Raw genomic sequence first — 17,916 nt, forward strand, 5'->3', positions numbered from 1 at the left:
GAATTAGTATGGAAACATAAGATTCCCTGAGATTTTCTGTTAAGGAGGGTTCATCGCCTTTAATGATGAGTTTGTCATTTGTATGCATGATCCCAATCAAGATCACGCATACTTTAATTCCCACAGAATAATTTACTAGAGAATTATTTTTTGTTATCCACAAAAAAAGGCAGGATGTGCTTAAGAATAAGGGTGTTGGAATAAGGCGTAGGTAGTCTTACGGTAAATCATGATTCAGCCTCTGACCAGAGGTCTGGGCAGGGTCTTGGGTTGCAATTCCTTTTCATTCTGCATCTCTCAGCCCTGCCAGTCCGTTTCAAAAAAGAGCTGAAGAACGAGGAAGCCACCGAGAGCGGAACGGCCACGCTGCAGTGTGAACTGAGCCAGGCGGTGGGCTCGGTCGAGTGGAGGAAGGACGGGAAGGTGCTGATGCCAAATGGCAAATACAAAATGAGACGGGAGGGGCGTTTTGTTGAGCTGGTTATCCAAGACCTAGACCTGACGGATGCTGGGAGCTATACCTGCGTGTGCGGAGACCAGAAGACAACAGCTTCTTTGAGAGTGAATGGTAACCATTCTACCAGTTTTGCACATTAAGCCCCAAACTTAGCATGTTTGACAGCATTTTCTGGCCATCCGAAGTTTGGTCAGTGTGATTTCTTAGAGTTTTCATGTTCTTGGCTCTGTGGTGCCAAAAAATAACCCTATTAGAGAACATTCCCTTGTGCTTTTCATATTTTTTTTCACTTTGAGACAGCACAGCTGTGTTGTGTATTTTTTTCTCTACTTTATTTCTCTCCACTCTAGGAGGTTTTACCCCCCTTTCCATGGTATCCACCTCACAGTAATATATTTTTGGTTAATGCACACTACAGCCCAGTAACTCGCAGCAAAGTCCAGTTCATTTTGTTCTAGTGCTGATTCCTTCTCTGTTGGTGTTGCATCCTTCAGCCTTGCCTATCCTCTTCCAAGAAGAAATGTTGAACAAGGAAGCTACAGAGGGGGAGGCAGTCACTTTGCACTGTAAACTGAGCAAATCGGCCCCAGTCGAGTGGAGAAAGGGGAATATGGTCCTCAAGTCAAGTGAAAAATACAAAATAGAGCAGGAAGGTCCCTTTGCAGAGCTGACGATCCGGGATTTGGATCTGGCAGACGCTGGCGATTACAGCTGCGTGTGTGGAGATCAACAGACTACGGCTGCTTTGACAGTAAATGGTAAAAACAAATTCTCAGCACGTGCCCTGTATCACTCCAAACTCTCTTCTTTTCCTCCTGTTTCATCTGGTCCCTGTATACTTTCTATCCTCCCCCCTGCTGATTAAGTTCACTGCCCTGTCTTCCTTCTCTGTCTCTCTCCTTTCACCTGACGCCCCCTCGATGTGCTATGTGTCTTCCTAGGTCCTATGTTCAAATGACAAGTGGAGCACAGGTCCCCAGCTCAACACCAGCCCCCCAGTCCAGGATAGCTGCTTGTTTAAAAGTTTTCCTATAGGGAATGACCTAAAATTGGGAGTAATATTTACTTTTTGTAGCTTAGACTGTTACACTTGTTGCTCCTAAGAGGAACGAGTTTTCATCAACGTATCATGCCACGTAAGGACTGTCTTAATGAACAATTGCCTTTTTAGTCTCCTGCTCTTCCCAGCCCCTTTTTACTGATTTTAGCTTAACTCTTCCAAAGCATTTACTTTATCGCTGCGGAAAGCTGACAGCATGTTTGTAACTGCTCTGTTTTAAGGGGCTCTATTTATAAAAATATAGACAGTACCATGAATCAGGCACTTCTGTAGAACTGCTGTTTCTCCCAAAGGAAACAAAATGCTTTGGGTCTCATATTGAAATACAGCCTCTAATTTTAACTCTTTGAATTTATGGTGTATAAAGTAAGTATAGATGGTGTATAAAGTAAAGGATAGATGGCTTATCCGCTAAGTTTGCAGATAGACAGACTTGCTTTTAGAGCAAGTTTTCAAGTGTGAGGACAAAAAAACATTAAAAATCAGGCTGAAATCTCTTTGAATTGTTAGACTGGAACAAAATCCTGGAGCGTGAAGAAGGTCTTGTGGCTCCAGTGACCCTGCAGGTTCAGGGAGATACGAGAGTAGATCATGGGTCGGTCTTTCTCAGGTTTGATGCCGTGTCCGTATTGCATTTACTCTGCAGTCCTGCCTGCTCTTTTCGCCAAAGAACTGACCGATGAAGAAGCCACAGAAGGTAAAAGTATATCTCTGCACTGTGAGCTGAACAAGGCTGCTGCTAACGTGGAGTGGAAGAAGGGCTTCAAGACCCTCAAACCAAGTGACAAGTATAAGATGAAACGCGAAGGTGTTGTTGCTGAGCTTATAATCCATAATCTAGACACGACGGATGCTGGAAATTATTCCTGTGTGTGCGGAGACCAACAGACTATGGCAGTTTTAACAGTACATGGTAAAACAAACAAAACAAGACACATACTAAAAGTAACTATCCTGTTTTCTCTCTTGATTTGGACAGATACGTGGTTACCCTGCCATCTCCTTCCTTCCGCCAGACTCTTATCCACAGCTCACTGATGCCAGTGAAGTGCTCCAGTGGCATCAGTGTGGCGGGGGGGGTGTGGCACAAGAGGGGTATCAATGTGCAGGCTCAGAAAAACATATAGGCAACCTGGATTGACACTACTGTTTTAATTAGGGTCCATCATTTTGCTTTTCCCTGTTAAAGTTCCTTTACTAGACTCCCTGTTACGCTCAAGCCCAATAAAACGGGTTGCCTTGAAGGGGCTATAAGTGCGTGACTTTAAGGTTTCATAAAATTTTCAAAGGTTAGGTTATTCCTTGGAATCTTATTTCCATACTCCATTCCTGGGACAACAATGTGCTTTTATGCGTATGGGCTGGTTGTCACTGCATTCAGTCACTCTTCTGTGTAAAGCAAGCCCAAATCTGCTAAGGGACAACCATTCCTGGGGAGAAATTGGATTTTTACTGCAACTGACATGTTTGAAAGGATATGTCAGTTCAGGTGAAAATGCTTGTTTTCCCACCATGTATTGAAATGAACAATTTCATTTCAAACTGACATTTAGAATGAAACTCCAGTGTTTCATTTTTATAATGGGCAATGTCTTTTCATTTGCTTAAGTATGTGAAAACACAGCAAACATCCTCCCTAGTGGTTTAAAAAGTCATATAAGAAAACCAATTTTTTTTTCAGAAATTTCAAATTAGTATTTATTCTTTTTGCTTGAAATTTCACAGGGAAAAAGGGGTTTTCTACTTCTGTCTGTATTGATTTGTGACTGAGTACATGTAAACTATCTCTATGGATTACTGAAAGCATTGAATCCTTTCCTGGTGAGGAGATTTCTTTCCTCATACTCGTTTATGGAGAGTATTGAGGATCTATGTTCTTGTACTTATGAATCAGTTCAAGATAAGAGGGAAAAGGAAAGTTAAAAATCCATGTTTAATTTTAACTCTCTGGAGCATTACGTCTCACTGCTCATATTGCTGTCCTCCAGCTTTACCTGCATTTTTCAAAGAAGGATTGAAGAACAGAGAAGCCACAGATGGTGCAGCAGCCACTCTGCACTGCGAGCTGAGCAAGGTCGGTGTCCCGGTGGAGTGGAAAAAAGGGGACAAGACACTCAAACCAAGTGATAAGTATAGGATGAGACAAGAAGATACCGTTGCAGAGCTGTTGATCCGAGATCTGGAGGTAGAAGATACAGGAGAATACACCTGTGTGTGTGGAGATCAGAAGACCTCGGCTGTCCTGACAGTCCATGGTAAAAAAGCTGTTCTGCATTATGATAGCAGTATCTCAGGGAGCTCCCTGTTCTCTGAGAGGTCTCTCTCCCACTTGCTTTGATGTTTTGATTCTGCAGCATTTTCTCACTTTGCTGGCTGTCTTTCATCCCATCTCCCACCGTCTGTCAGTTTGAAACTGATGGCTTTATAGCAAAGTAGAGTTGTGAGACTTGCTCATTTAGCCTTCACTTTTTAAAAGTGAAAGAGACACCTGTGTATGAGGCCAAAAGTGAGCAGACCTCCAGCAGCAAGCTTGTTCTCAGAGGGCTTCTCCCTGCATCCCAATGATGTCAGTGGATTCTGGTGCTCAGCTTGAAGGAATGAGCTTTAAAAACACTGAGCTCAGTTAGTGAGAGGTTTTCCCATTCAGGAATGAATGACTGTCTCTGCCATGGTGAATAGCGACAAGCTTTGGCTGCCCCTCCAGCAGAGGCAGTTCATATATGGTTCCAATAGACGAAAGAATAGTTTTTATTTGAGATATATCTTAAGGTTATCTTAAGGACAGGGGCAAAACTGTGGAGGCAAAACTCCCTTCTGTCAGATTTTCTGCATGCTTTCTCCCAGCTGGAGGTGCTTCTGTTCCTCCCCTCCTCTGAGCTGGCACTTTCTTCCCTGTGCAAGTCACTTTTTACTTTGGTGGCACGCCACAAGGCAACTTGCTGAATGCTGTTAGGAAAAACTCTGTATTCCTGATATAAGAGCCATTATGTCCTTGGAAGTTATGGCTTAAAGGTGCACCCGAAGTTATATCACTACTTTTTTTTCTGAACAAGAAAGATAAATTATGGTGTCAGGAAAGGTAGAGAACTCCAGCTAGCGGTGCCGTCATCCAGGGCAATGACTTTCAATCAAAAATCAGGTCATTTATGTTCAAGATGGATGAATTCAGACCGAAACAGGTATAAAGGACTACTGCAATCAACTGGGAAATGACAAGCGTGCTGCATAAGTCAGCATTAGGGGCAGGTCATGGTGGCAATTATCCCTGTGAGGTCCTGCAGTAGTTTTCTAATAGATGCAGTTTTCAAGACTGTATGATTTGTTTTCCTGTCATAGTGAAGGACTGGCCTCAGGACCTAGTCCTAATTTCCTCAAGGGCTGGTTAATAGTTCTGATGGACTCTCTGTTTATATTACGTCCCATAGCTTTGCCTGCACTGTTCAAAAAAGAACTGGTCAATATGGAAGCCACAGAAAATGGGACAGCTGTTCTGCAGTGTGAGCTAACTAAATCCACTCCCGTGGAGTGGAGAAAAGGGCAAAAGGCACTCAAGCCTAGTGAGAAGTACAAAATGAGACTGAAGGATACCGTTGCTGAGCTGACAATCCATAGCCTGGAGGAGCAGGATGCAGGAGATTACACATGCGTGTGTGGAGACAAGACGACTACTGCATCCCTGACAGTGCATGGTAAAATACATAAGTTTAATAGGGATTTTCTGCTTTGTCATCTGTGACCTCATGCAGGATCACAAACTGTTCTTGATCCCATGTACTATTTTGAATTGTTACGCCAGCTGTATCAACCCTTGGGAATATCTTTTACTGAAAGTCCTTCACTTGGGATGGATAAATAGCACCATACAGTCTTTTCCGTCCCTTTTCTTTCATGTTAATAGAATCTGGAAGCAGATAATGAAGACCTTAGTGAAGTCATAAATAGCACTTGCAGTATTTCCATTAATTAATCTAGGCATATCCCTGAAATTTCACTTGGTTTATGTGAAGGGGATTGAAAGGTGCCCTGTTATGACAACAACTGAGAAAGGCAGGAGAGAATGGTACGTTGCGGCCTGGAATTTTAAAAAACATAGTGTTCATCTTAATTGTTCCTGTGATCTTAAGACAGAGCTGCACATAGTTCCTTAAAAGCCTGGAATCAGCTTTCTGTTGTTATATCTTAAAATGCCTTTAAAGCATACCTTCCAGTACTGAAATTATAGTTTCACAATGTTGATTTCCAGTTCAGTTGCGACATGTTGAATGTGGTGTGTTGCAAAGCGTAAGGCAGGTACCGTATATTCTAAAACCTTTAGAGATCAAAGGGTTTTAATACAGTGGAGCAGTTGAGGTGCAGTATTTCCGCAGTTTTAAAGTGTTCTCTCTTCACCTGTGATCTTCAGCCCTTCCTCCACATTTTAAAAAAGAGTTGAAGAATGTGGAAGCCACAGAAAATGGCACAGCCACTTTCTGCTGCGAGCTGAACAAGCCCGCAGCTGCGCTGGAATGGAGGAAAGGAGACAGAGCCCTGGAGCCAAATGACAAGTTCACCATGAGATGCGAGGGCACAACTGCTGAGCTGGTGATCCGTGATTTAGATCTGACAGATGCTGGAGATTACACATGCTGTTATGGAGATCAGAAAACCACTGCTGTGCTAAAAGTGAATGGTAAAAAAAAAATAATCAAAAAATCGAATTAAGTGGTTTATTTTCAACCAGTTGTTTAAGAGCATGGTAGAATCAGCTTTGGAATTGAAGCCCCATTTCTGATGAATTTAGCAACATGTGGTTGGACATGGGCATAAATGCTTGAATACACTAATCAGGTGTTCATTGCAAAAATTTCAGATATTCATCTTGGTTCCGACTTACTTCTTTGATGCTTATGTTGTAGTAGTTGCTAAAAAAGGAGAATCATATTATTGTAATGTTGGTTGTAAAGACGTTACAATCCTAAAGTTGAGAATATATTATTTGGTGATGAGATATTTTTGATACAGTTTTCAGTGTGTCAGAATAATTTGACAGTCTGTCAGAGAAGAAATCTCATGGAAAAGTGCATTTGATGCTTCGGAAATAGTTTCATTTATTAACTTTTTTCAGTAAAGATTTGCATTGCAATAGAACTTAGACACTCTAGTTAGGCTCTGTTTTCCATTGCGCCAGGCAATACCCAAAGTAAGGTAGGGCCCAGTGTTGCAGAGCTTGAAGTTGAGGCTGGTGTGGTTCCCCACTTCATGCCATAAAAAAAGCTCTGACTTACGAACAAGGTGTTCTCCAGCTTTGCAAGGTCACCGTCATGTTTTCCAGAGTGGTTATAAATCCTATTTGATTAGGGAAGGCTTTGCTTTTCATGTGTGGTTGACAGACCACAGATAAATAGTTACTTGGATAGTTGCCATGGTCATACATTCTGCTTATTTTGAACTCCCCAGCCTTGCCTGCACACTTCAAGAAAGAGATGAAGAACGAAGAAGCCACAGAAGGCGGAACAGCCATGCTACAATGTGAGCTATCTAGGGCTGCCTCTGTAGAGTGGAAAAAGAAACACAAAGCGCTCAAATCCAGTGAAAAATATACTATGAGACAGGAAGGTACTACAGCACGACTGCTGATCCATGCTTTAGAGATCAAGGATGCTGGGGAGTACACCTGTGTGTGCGGAGATGAGAAGACTACTGCAGCACTGACAGTGCATGGTAAAGAAAACAGAAATGAGAAATGTTTGTGTGATGTTTCTCCTGTTTCCTCTGGAAGCCTCAATACTGACACGCAATGAATTCTTTCTCTAATTTTGCCGTCATTAATTCTGTTGGTAACAGATTTTCTTGGTTTTAATGTGATTTTAATCTAATTCTGACTAGAATTCTAGTTCCATTGATTACACTAACGTTTTCCTGGTGTTCTCCTTGCTCTTGTTGGTGCACGGCTATAGTGCTTTGCACCACACTGAAGGTGTTTTTTGTTCTCTTTTACTTACTTTTGACTTAAGCTTAGCAAGGTGGAGCAGCAGGACCATTCATACTTTTAAAAAGAGTGATCTTAGATTTCAGGTTGTGATAGGATTTGACAGATAATTTTAAATAATGCAAACAAAACTTGATTCAATGCAACTTTTCTATATAACTCTGGCCAAGGATCATGTAGATTTGTATGCTGGTATTGCACAATATTCAGCATTATAGTGTGAGAGTACTTCACAGTCCTCAGTCCAATTCACCTGCAAACTTTCCTTGGAAGGGAGGAAAACTTTATTTCCACTATTAACATAGGACAGTAGGAAGTAATTTCAGCCATCTTTCTCACCTGGAAATTCAGTAGGACAATGAGTGGATTTCTTTTTACTGCCCAGACTTTTTCATCTTGATATTTACCAGTAAAACAAGGATGGCTTCAGTCTTGAACTTCCAATTTAACCATGGAAAATAGAATTGGAAAGAACCTCTACAGGTCATCTAGTCCATCCTTGAGCCTCAAGTCACCATTGTGCCTACCTAGCCTCACTCCAGTGCTGAAGGATTTGCAGTTCCCCTGGACACTCATTCCACTGCCTAGCCATCAATACTGCCAGAAAGTTCTTCCTAATTTCAACACAAGTCTTTCTTGAGCTGGCTTAAGTCATTACATCTTGTCCCATATCCTGTAGAAAGGGTTAAATGTTTGCTATTTTCCTCTCTGTGAAAGATTAGAAAGCTTATGTCTCCTTTCTGTCTCCTCTTTTCTGGACTAAGCATCTTCAATCCTTTCACTCTTTCTTCATAGGTCATGTTTTCTAGACTTCAGCTCATCTTTGTTGCTTTCTGGACCATCGTCAGCCAATCCACATCTTTCTAGAAGTGTGGTGGACAAAAGCAGACTACAGTGCTCCATCTGAGGCTTTACCAGACTGGAGTAGCATGGAAGGACTTATGTGTCTTGCATATGACATGCCATTTCATATATCCCTATTATGATGTTTGCTTTATTCACATCAGGATTGCATTTTTTGACTTGCATTTGCTCCATGATCTCTGGTAAACTCAAATCTCTCTCTGCAGATCTGCTGCCTAGTGTTCCCCATCTTCTACTTATGTTGTTGATTGTTCCTAAATATAGTATTTTGCACCTGCTCTTGCTGAATTGCCGCCTATTTTTTCACCACTGCTTCATCAAGTTCTTCTATATCCTAATCCGATTTAACAAAGTGCTTTCAGCTTCTCTCCCTTCCCAGCTTGAGATCATCTGCAAAGTTAATGACTACTCTGCATTTCATAGATCCAAGCCACTAAAGAAACCTCTGAATAATACTGGACTTAGAGTATTGAGGAACTCTGCTCAACTCATTCTTTCATTGTGGGTGTAAATCACAGCTGAATATTCTTTGACTGTGGTTTTCAAACTGGTAGTGCTTCCTACTGTAGTTATGGTAAGAGCTTTACTAAAATCAAGGTGTACCGCATATACTGTGTGTCTCTCTCACTGAAGTTCATTAACCTATGTCAATAAACACTACACTGGTCCGCTCCTTCATGAAAAGCAAAGCTCTTGGCAAGTCCAAGTGTATTGCTACAACGGTTTTCAAAGAATTAAAGTTAAGCTGAAGTGGCTGTAGTCCTTTGGATCCTTTGTCTGCCTCCCTCTTCTCATCTCTTTTTTCCAAGACACAAGCACTGTGGGTGGGATTCAGCTTGCAGATCAAGACTGGTGAGTGTTCCTAAACTCCTGTTGTTGACTATGTTGGTTAGATCTCCACTGCCAATGGAAGCGAGGGAGGCATCCAGTTCACCGTATAGCAGACATTTGCATTTGGTCAGCAGGGAGCTCCATTTGGTCCCTTGACTTTGGATCTGTCTTGACCTTCCTGGGAGCTTAGACTCTTGGTTTATATGGTACGAACTAAATGTGTGCATTTCAGTTTGGGAGGCCTTTCTCACCTCTGAGTTTTTCTGTACTTGTGGAATGTCACCCATTCTCTTTGATTTCTCCAGTGTAACTGTTGAAGTCTAATATTAGTTAAGCCTGTACCTTAAGTGTTCCAGGACAACTTTCATTACACCAAGGTGCTTTGAGAATATTCCATTTATTTAAATGTTCTCTAATATTTTGGGTTTTTTCCTAGACAGAATTCATATTACTTTCTTAGCTATCAATAAATTTTAATATTAAAGATGAAAAAGGAATTAAACATTTCAGCTTTCCTGTCTTGCCTACCATCATCTTACATTTCTGAAGGTTGGTAGACCAACTTCTCCCTTGTTTTCCTTCCTTCTAATCTGTCCACAGAATGTCATTGTATTATTTCTACTTCTTTCTAGTTCAGGCTGGCCATGTTCCCTGGGATTTGCATGCTAATACTCTGGTACAGCCAAGAGCCACTATTTGAACTGTGAACAGAAATATGGAAAGCTCCTGGAGTAGTGATCTCACCACCCAGTTGCTGGATGCAATGACATACAGCATTCAGCTGTGTCTGGAGACATTTGATATCAGCATCATTTTGCAGATTACCTTTTAGCCCCTCCTTCACGGTGGTCGCTTTGTCCATGAGGTGACAGAGCCCAGGAATGGGGAACTGACCTTGACCTTCTTGAGACATAGAGGGAAACTGTCCTTTCTGGTTTTGCCTCTGCATTCCATAGCATTTCTTTTGCACTCATCTAAACATCCCATATTTTATAGGTCTCCCAAGTTTCAGGATAATGAAGAATTCATTATTTAGGCAGACTATTCCTGATGGTCTTTGGAGTGGGGTAGGCTGTGTAATTATGCCCTTCATATCCTTTCTTCAGGAAGCTTTCCACTCTCTTAAACTACCTTGTCCTTTAAGTTTGCTTCTGCTTGGTTGTAAGTAGCAATTTTTGAATTATTAAAGCTTGCTTTCTTGTTACCCACAGAATTTTCTTTTGCTCTTCTCCATCATTGCTTGTCCTAAAATCCATGAGCCTCTCCTCCTTCATAACTGGTGTCTGCCCAATTATCCTCCACATTCCGTTTCTCAAATACTTATTTCTTGCTAGTCAGAGCAAGAGATCATCCTCCTTTTCTGTTCTTTCATATATATTCTATATCCAAACGTGGTCTGCACCCCATTCCAAAGATTTAGCAGATGTCCCATCCTGCTGCTCCCACAGTAGATAGTACCACATCACCACCCAGTCTTGTACTCTGAATGATTCTATTAGCTGTTCCAAAAGGGATGAGGTGTTAGATACGCCTGAACTTCCTGGTGTGAAGGTCTTATAGGAGATTTCCACAATGGAGACATCGTCCTTCTTTTCCCTTTTTATTGTTACCCAAGCACTTTCGGGAGGTCTGTCTGATTCTGCTCTTCAGCCTCACTCTGTCAGGCTAGGTCTGTAGGCATCCCTAACACATAAGGTAAAACTTTTTCTTTTTTTCCTTTGGCTTTTTTCTCTGATCGTGGTGTAACATGCTATATCCTTTTAGCCCACTTTTCCTGGGCTGAATTACACTGAGAAAGCTATAGTTCTGACCATACGTGAGGTTTTCCCATTCCTGTTGCCTATTCTCCATACCTCTCAAACCAATCAGCAAATTTACAGTGTGAGACCCTTTTGTTGCTATGATACAAATTAGTTTATTCCTTCTGTGAGATGACCCTCATGTCAATAACTAGGCATGGATAGATAACTGGTAAACATCGAGGTTCATTTTATTTGGTGGCCAAGACCTGGACATCATGAAAATGTTTGCTCCTTTGTTTCTCAGCTCTTCCTGCTCTCTTCAAAGAAGAGTTAAGAAATGAGGAAGCCACTGAGGGTGAAGTAGTCACTCTGCGCTGTGAGTTGACCAAGACCACTTCAGTGGAGTGGAAAAAAGGACACACAGTACTCAAACCTAGCGAGAAATACAAAATGAGGCAGAAGGATGTCACTGCAGAACTGGTGATACATAATCTAAATGAGAGCGATGCTGGTGATTATACCTGTGTGTGTGGGGATAAGCAGTCCACAGCTTCCTTAGCAGTCCACGGTAATAACCAATTTAATCTAAATGTCCACATTATCAAGCTTATAGTTTGAATTTATTTTTTTTCCATGTTCATTGTTATCTCTGCATAGTTCCTCTGAGTCTGACTTTTCCTGGCATAGTCATGAGAATTAATTTACATTTTGTGATTTAAGGGAAAAACCTTCATCCCATTTCCTAATACACAGTGTTTTTAGGACCTGATCCCTAAAGCAGATGTGAGATCAGGCCCAAAGACAGCTCCTCACTGTTGCCCTCGCCTTTCCTTCTCCCACCCCTGCCCTTCACCAAGAGGCCGTGTTTCCTGCTCCATTTTAACCCTCTGTCCATTGCGTCCTCAGCACTGCCTGCACGCATCAAGGAAAGCCTGAAGGACGAGGAGGTAACAGAAGGGCAAGCAGCCAGTCTGCGCTGTGAGCTGACCAAGGTTGCTCCAGTAGAGTGGAAAAAGGGAAGCAGCCTGCTCAAAGTCGGCGACAAATACAAAATGAAACAGGAGGGCACAGTCATGAAGCTGCTTATCCATGACGTAGAACTAAAAGATGCTGGAGAATACACTTGTGTGTGTGGAGAACAGGAGACAACAGCTGCCTTGATAGTGCATGGTAAAAACCTTATACATATACCTGTATTATTGTGTTTTTGTCTACCAGCTCATCACTGTTGGCGTGTGTTCACCTGCGTCTGAAATGATTTTCTTTTTTTAAATTTGTAAGTTGTCCAAAAGACGTGGTTGCATCCAGGCTGCTTTTCTGCGTCTGTCTATTGGTTTGTCCAATGTCCCAGAATTACGAGGAAAGGAAACTCTTTCCACCCTCAAATGTTCTCTGTTTCTGTGCCACCTGATCCCTCCCATCACCTGTGTGCCACATGTCATTTTTAATGTTCCCTGTCTGTTTTGTGACCTTCAGCCCTGCCTCCCCTTTTCAAAGAAGAACTGAAGGACCTGCAAGCCATGGAAAGCCAAACAGCCACTCTGCGCTGTGAGCTGACCAAGGCTGCAGCTGTGTCATGGAAGAAAGGAAACAAAATACTCAGGGCAAGTGAAAAATACATCATGCGGCAGGATAATGCCCTTGCTGAGCTGGAAATTTGTGATCTAGATCTGCAGGATGCAGGAGATTACACCTGTATGTGTGGAGACCAACACACCATGGCTTCTCTGACCGTGAATGGTAAATTCACCTTGCAGATGACTGTTCATTTTCTGTTTCTCTGAAACATCTGTTGCTGTGCAAAGTGTTCATCTGTCGGCGTTAGGCTTTTTACTAGAAAATAAGTTGTGTTCAGGAAAGGAGAACTTCTCGTTCTGACATTTAATTTTTGTCTGATATTCCTAAAATGGGAGCTGAGGACGTGACTGTTTCTCCATGCAGACAAACAGCTATCCTGTAAGTCTGAGGGAATAGTGCCTAGAAATTGCTCCTGTAAGACTAGCTGAGATGGCCCCATGGAGGGTGTCCCTGTGATAAGTTCTTTAGGTTGTATCTTGAATCCGTCCAGCCTGTTGTACTTTGACCTGGCAGCTCAGCATTTCTTTTCTTATTGTTGTTGCTGGATTTAGTTTCCCAGATCACCATAGTGATAACCTCAATGGTTAAAGTCCCTGCCTTGGCTAGATTTGAACTTCAGTTGAGAATTCACGATGCTGATCACAAATGCAGAGGTCTTAGTTTAAATACACCATCTATCGATTTTCCATTCCCAGCCCTGCCAGTGCTTTTCAAGAAAGAACTGGAGAATGAAGAAGCCCTAGAAGGAGCATCAGTCTCCCTGCGTTGTGAATTAACCAAAGCAGCTCCAGTGCAGTGGAAAATAGGGTCCAAAGTGCTCAAAGCAAGTGACAAATACCAAATGAGACAGCCTGGCACCACTGCAGAGCTGGTCATTCATGACCTGGAAGTAAAAGATGCTGGAGATTACATGTGTGTTTGTGGTGACCAGAAGACAACAGCAACTTTGGCCGTTCATGGTAAAAAGACCTTACTAAAAATAATAAATAATTCTGTAGATAGACGTCACTCTGAAATTCAGCTGTTTCTGCCCTGGGTCAGTAACTCAACTTTCTCTGACCCCCCCCTTGCTCTTCATTCTATGTATAGCTCATTTCCTACTGAGAAAGAGTAGCTCAGGGCAAATTTTGGGGACATTATTAATCTGACCCCCTTTAAAAGAAGAAAATGAGGTGTTTCTTTCTGTCCAAGTCCCCTCTTCTTGGACATTTACATTTTCCAGGTCTTTTCCCCCTGTCATCCCCATGGTTCATTTCCGCCAACCACAATTTTTCTTCAAAACACACAGGTATGGTCTGTCAGACCCTCTGTTCTCCAAGCACTGCTCAAAGGAGAAGTGAGGGTTGGGGGAGCAGAAGGAGGAGGAGACGCCGCTCTGTTGGGTGACCCGGCCATGGCTATTTCTGGGGGTACCAGATTCTTTAAGCAAGTCAGATATGCAGAATCAGTTAAGAGTTACCATTTCAGAGCTTGTTACCTCTAACCTTGGTTTGAAGGACTCAGGGGTCTCCACCTCTGTGTGTGTGGATCAAGACTACCTTGACAGGTATTAAAAATACCCCCAACAGCACAGGTTATCAGCACTTTTACTCTTCTTTATCGTACTAGCTCCCAATAAACCAATCCAGAAATAAATCCTTGTGTTACATTACCCATCTTATTACCTGGTGTTCTGCTCTCCTCTCACTAATGAGTATCCGTTTTAATGGAGTCCTTGGCTCTGAGTAACTTACTTGGTCAAAGAGACCCAGTTCTGTCCCCTCCAGCTCTTTTCCAAAACCTTCTGACTCCCCTCAAGGTCTCCTGAGACATGGACTTTCTCTGAGGCACTTGGGGAGTACTGTTTGTATCCCGTACCCACTTACAGTAATTGTGCACAAGGCACATTTGTGGGTAAATGTTATTAATTAGTTTCCGTGAAGGTAATTTCCTATAGGTTGTTCTGTGTTTTGGTTTCCAAAATGGGAAATAGTGAGAACCTGAAATTCTTATTGCATGTAATGGCCCTTCAATTTCAAACTAGAAGTAGTTTTATTTTAAATCTGGCTGATTTCATGTAGATGGGGTTATAAGTTTTTAGTAAAAGCAATGAGAAAACAACAATACCCATCTCCAAGAAATCACACCTGTGTAGGTGAAATAGCACTGTATCCAGCAGAGTTACCTGTGAGTGCTGTTGACCCAAGATTGGATCTTTCTGTACTGTTCTTTCACCATTAAAAGTAACAGACACACAGGGAACTGATCCCTTATGGTAAGTGAAACCACGTCACACTTGAAGGAGGATGCTTTCAGCGTTTCTGAACTTGGCTGTAGCTAAGCATGTTTATAACAGGCTGAAAAAGGGACGCATGAGGGAAAATAATCCCAAATATGAAAAAGGCATTAGGATTTAAATTCTGGTTTTCTGATGACCATTTGCCCATGTTGCATCCTTCAGCTGTGCCACCACTCTTTAAGGAAGAGCTAAAGAACAAGGAAGCAGAAGAAGGTGGAGAAGTCGCCCTGCACTGTGAGCTCACCAAGGCTGCTCCGGTGGAGTGGCGGAAGGACCAGAGGATTCTCAGAGAGAGTGAGAAATACAAAATGAGGCAGGAAGGGACCAAGGCAGAGCTGGTGATTCATGAAATAGCTGAGGAGGATGCAGGAGACTACACCTGTGTGTGTGGAGAGCACCAGACCACGGCTGTCTTAACAGTACAGGGTAAAAATTATTTTGACCTCCTATCTCCTAACTGGAAGCGTCTGTCCTCTACTATCAGGTGTTCAGTTTGCCACGTGTGTTTGCTCAACCTTATTAACTGAAGTTCCATTAATTTAAAATAGTATTCCCTGCCTTCAATGACCTGCAGGCTGGGTGTATTGGAAAATACTGGTCTGCATTTTTCTGTGCCATCCTTTTGTCTTTTCCTTTCCTTAAACACAAACCTGCTCTCCTTTCATCTTTCCTTTCTGGCATTCCTTTCCTAGCTTTCCTTTCCTTCATTTATTCTCTAAAACACAAATGTCTTTATTCATTGCCATTCCTTTCTGGCATTCTCAGTAACTACCATTTTAATGTAGGGCATAATAAGCAGAATTCAGAATAAGCCTGTGTTAGTTATATTTTCTCCTGTGCTAGGTTGTGTTTATATTGGGTTTTGTGCCCAGAACCACTGTCCTAATGCACAAAGATAGGTTTGCATCAGGAGTTTTATTTTTCTAGACAGGAAAGAATAAATTCTTTCTGTGATGTCCTTTTGGTCTTATTTTGTTGCAAGAACCAATTGCTGTGGAAACAAAACTCGTGTTTCAACTTAACACTGCTGGAGATGGGAAATATGCCAAATCAAGGAGGCTGAACCTGGTTTCTAGCCTGGATATTTTAACTTGGCTGAACGACTATGGAGCAGGTCATTGAGATCTGAGATATCCAACCTTGTTAAGGAGGTGGAATATCCCGTTATCCTACCTAGATAATAGACAGACATGTATTTCAGTCACCAAATTTATTTCAAGGAAACAAAAGTGGGGAAAACATGAATATGTTCTGAGACATGAAAGCAGGCTGGGATTCAGCATCTGGAGATCTTCTTTGGGGTCAATAAAAATCTGTGAGCCCTGGCTACATCTTTTCAAGGGGATCTCAATGAAGAAGGAATGTTGATGAGTAAGGAGCTGTGCCAACACTCAGAGCTCAGTAGGTCTGCTCTGTAAGTAGGAAAAAAGAGTACAAAGGCATGAAGTTTGTGGAAGACACCAACAGATGTGTGAACTAAGGAGCTCAGAGACTATATTCTTAGTTTTTCTTACATGGCAACTGGTAGAAAGCAGGTGTCCTCTCTTGAGGACAGTGCAGTTTTGCTAGTAGGAAGCCAGCATAAACCCAAAAGGATTAGGGTATATATTCCCACTAGGATGTTTTCATTTCTCTTTCCTCTCTTTGCTGCTGATGCTCGCCCTTCCATAACCTTCACAACTTTCCCCTGTCGCTTCCTACTCTCACCTGTCCCTGGAGATATCCTCAATTTGTAATGGTTTTTACCTACATCCTTCAGCTGTACCTCCATTTTTCCAAGAAGACATGACCAGCAAGGAAGCAATGGAAGGTGGAACGGCCACTTTGCACTGTGAGCTCAGCAAGGCACCTGCCCACGTTCAGTGGAAGAAGGGCCATTACATCCTCAGCCCAGACAACAAGTACCGCATGAGACAGGAAGGCTGTGTTGTGGAGCTGGTAGTTCACAATGTAGACCTGAATGATACTGGAGATTACACCTGTGTGTGTGGAGACGAGACCACCTCAGCCACCTTAACAGTGCATGGTAAAGTAATCCTGGGGACTAAGGTCCTGCAGACCTTAGACCTGCTCAAGTCTCTATTTCTGCGGTCTCTTCCCATTCCCTTTCGTTTGCTTGGGCTTTTGTTTTCCTTTGGACTTTGCTTATGTGCTTCCTCCTTCTGCTAGGACAGGGAAAAGAGTTGTCTGTTGGATTTTGTCCTCCTCAGCTGTGCTGGCCCGTCTCATTTTCCTTGCCCTGATGCAGAGTCCAGGGAAGCTGAGGGAGACTTTTCCACTGTGTTCCACTGGCCTGGATCAGGGCTCAGTAGCATACCATGCATCCTCTCCCCCAGGACCACATCTAGCAGCTTTTTTAGGAATACTCACTCTCTCTATGGTAAATCTTTTACTCTTCAGCACTGCCTCCAGAATTCAAAAAAGACCTGAAGGACCTAGAAGCTGTGGAAAGCGGGACAGCTGCTCTGCACTGTGAGCTGACTAAACCTGCTGTGGTGGAGTGGAAGAAGGGGCAGGAGGTGCTCAAAGCGAGCAGCAAATATAAAATGAGTCAAGATGGTGCTGTCGCAAAGCTGATTATCCACGAGCTGGATGTGGAGGACACTGGAGATTACACCTGTGTGTGCGGGGATCAGCAGACAACTGCCACTTTGACAGTCAATGGTAAAAAAAAAAAAATTAAAAAGAGGAAAAAAGGGGGTGGGGAAGGTTATAATATATTCTGAAAATAAATGCCGTATGTTAGTGTCACTTATGGAGAAGACCTGGCCGTGATTCTTAAGGAAGGTGTGTAGGATAGCATGGTCTATACAGCCTAATAGAGTGACCAGGTAGAAAATGAGAATTGCAATGCAGAACTAAATGCATTTTGTCAGTATGTTACTGTCAGGATAACTGTAATCTCTCCTGCAAGTGGCCTGCTTTAAGGGAGAATCTGAACTTTTACAAATCCCTGCTGATCTTCAGAATATCTACTCCTTGATCAGGGCAACACGTTGGCTACTTTAGTAGTAGGAAAAAATATTCTGCCATTTTTAGATCATAGATTAAGTTCGTATATAATTCATGGCAAATGTAACTCCTTGAAACTGATTTCTTCTTGTTCTGTAGATATTCCTATTACATCTCTGGGGAAAT

General features: G+C 42.4%; 1 protein-coding gene across 1 annotated transcript in view; it reads left to right on the forward strand.

The window, feature by feature from the left end:
* Window positions 1-17,916, forward strand: part of OBSCN (obscurin, cytoskeletal calmodulin and titin-interacting RhoGEF) — a 197,682-nt gene that overhangs the window by 83,454 nt on the left and 96,312 nt on the right. The window contains exons 41-54 of the mRNA XM_075082169.1: window positions 302-568; window positions 952-1,215; window positions 2,164-2,430; window positions 3,506-3,772; window positions 4,943-5,206; window positions 5,920-6,186; window positions 6,954-7,217; window positions 11,227-11,490; window positions 11,829-12,092; window positions 12,399-12,662; window positions 13,196-13,459; window positions 14,941-15,204; window positions 16,538-16,804; window positions 17,179-17,442. Of these exons, the coding sequence (XP_074938270.1) occupies window positions 302-568; window positions 952-1,215; window positions 2,164-2,430; window positions 3,506-3,772; window positions 4,943-5,206; window positions 5,920-6,186; window positions 6,954-7,217; window positions 11,227-11,490; window positions 11,829-12,092; window positions 12,399-12,662; window positions 13,196-13,459; window positions 14,941-15,204; window positions 16,538-16,804; window positions 17,179-17,442 (3,711 nt within the window). The remainder of the gene's footprint in view (window positions 1-301; window positions 569-951; window positions 1,216-2,163; window positions 2,431-3,505; window positions 3,773-4,942; window positions 5,207-5,919; window positions 6,187-6,953; window positions 7,218-11,226; window positions 11,491-11,828; window positions 12,093-12,398; window positions 12,663-13,195; window positions 13,460-14,940; window positions 15,205-16,537; window positions 16,805-17,178; window positions 17,443-17,916) is intronic.

Source organism: Phalacrocorax aristotelis, chromosome 2 (assembly GCF_949628215.1).
Source record: "Phalacrocorax aristotelis chromosome 2, bGulAri2.1, whole genome shotgun sequence".
Classification (NCBI taxonomy): Eukaryota; Metazoa; Chordata; class Aves; order Suliformes; family Phalacrocoracidae; genus Phalacrocorax; species Phalacrocorax aristotelis.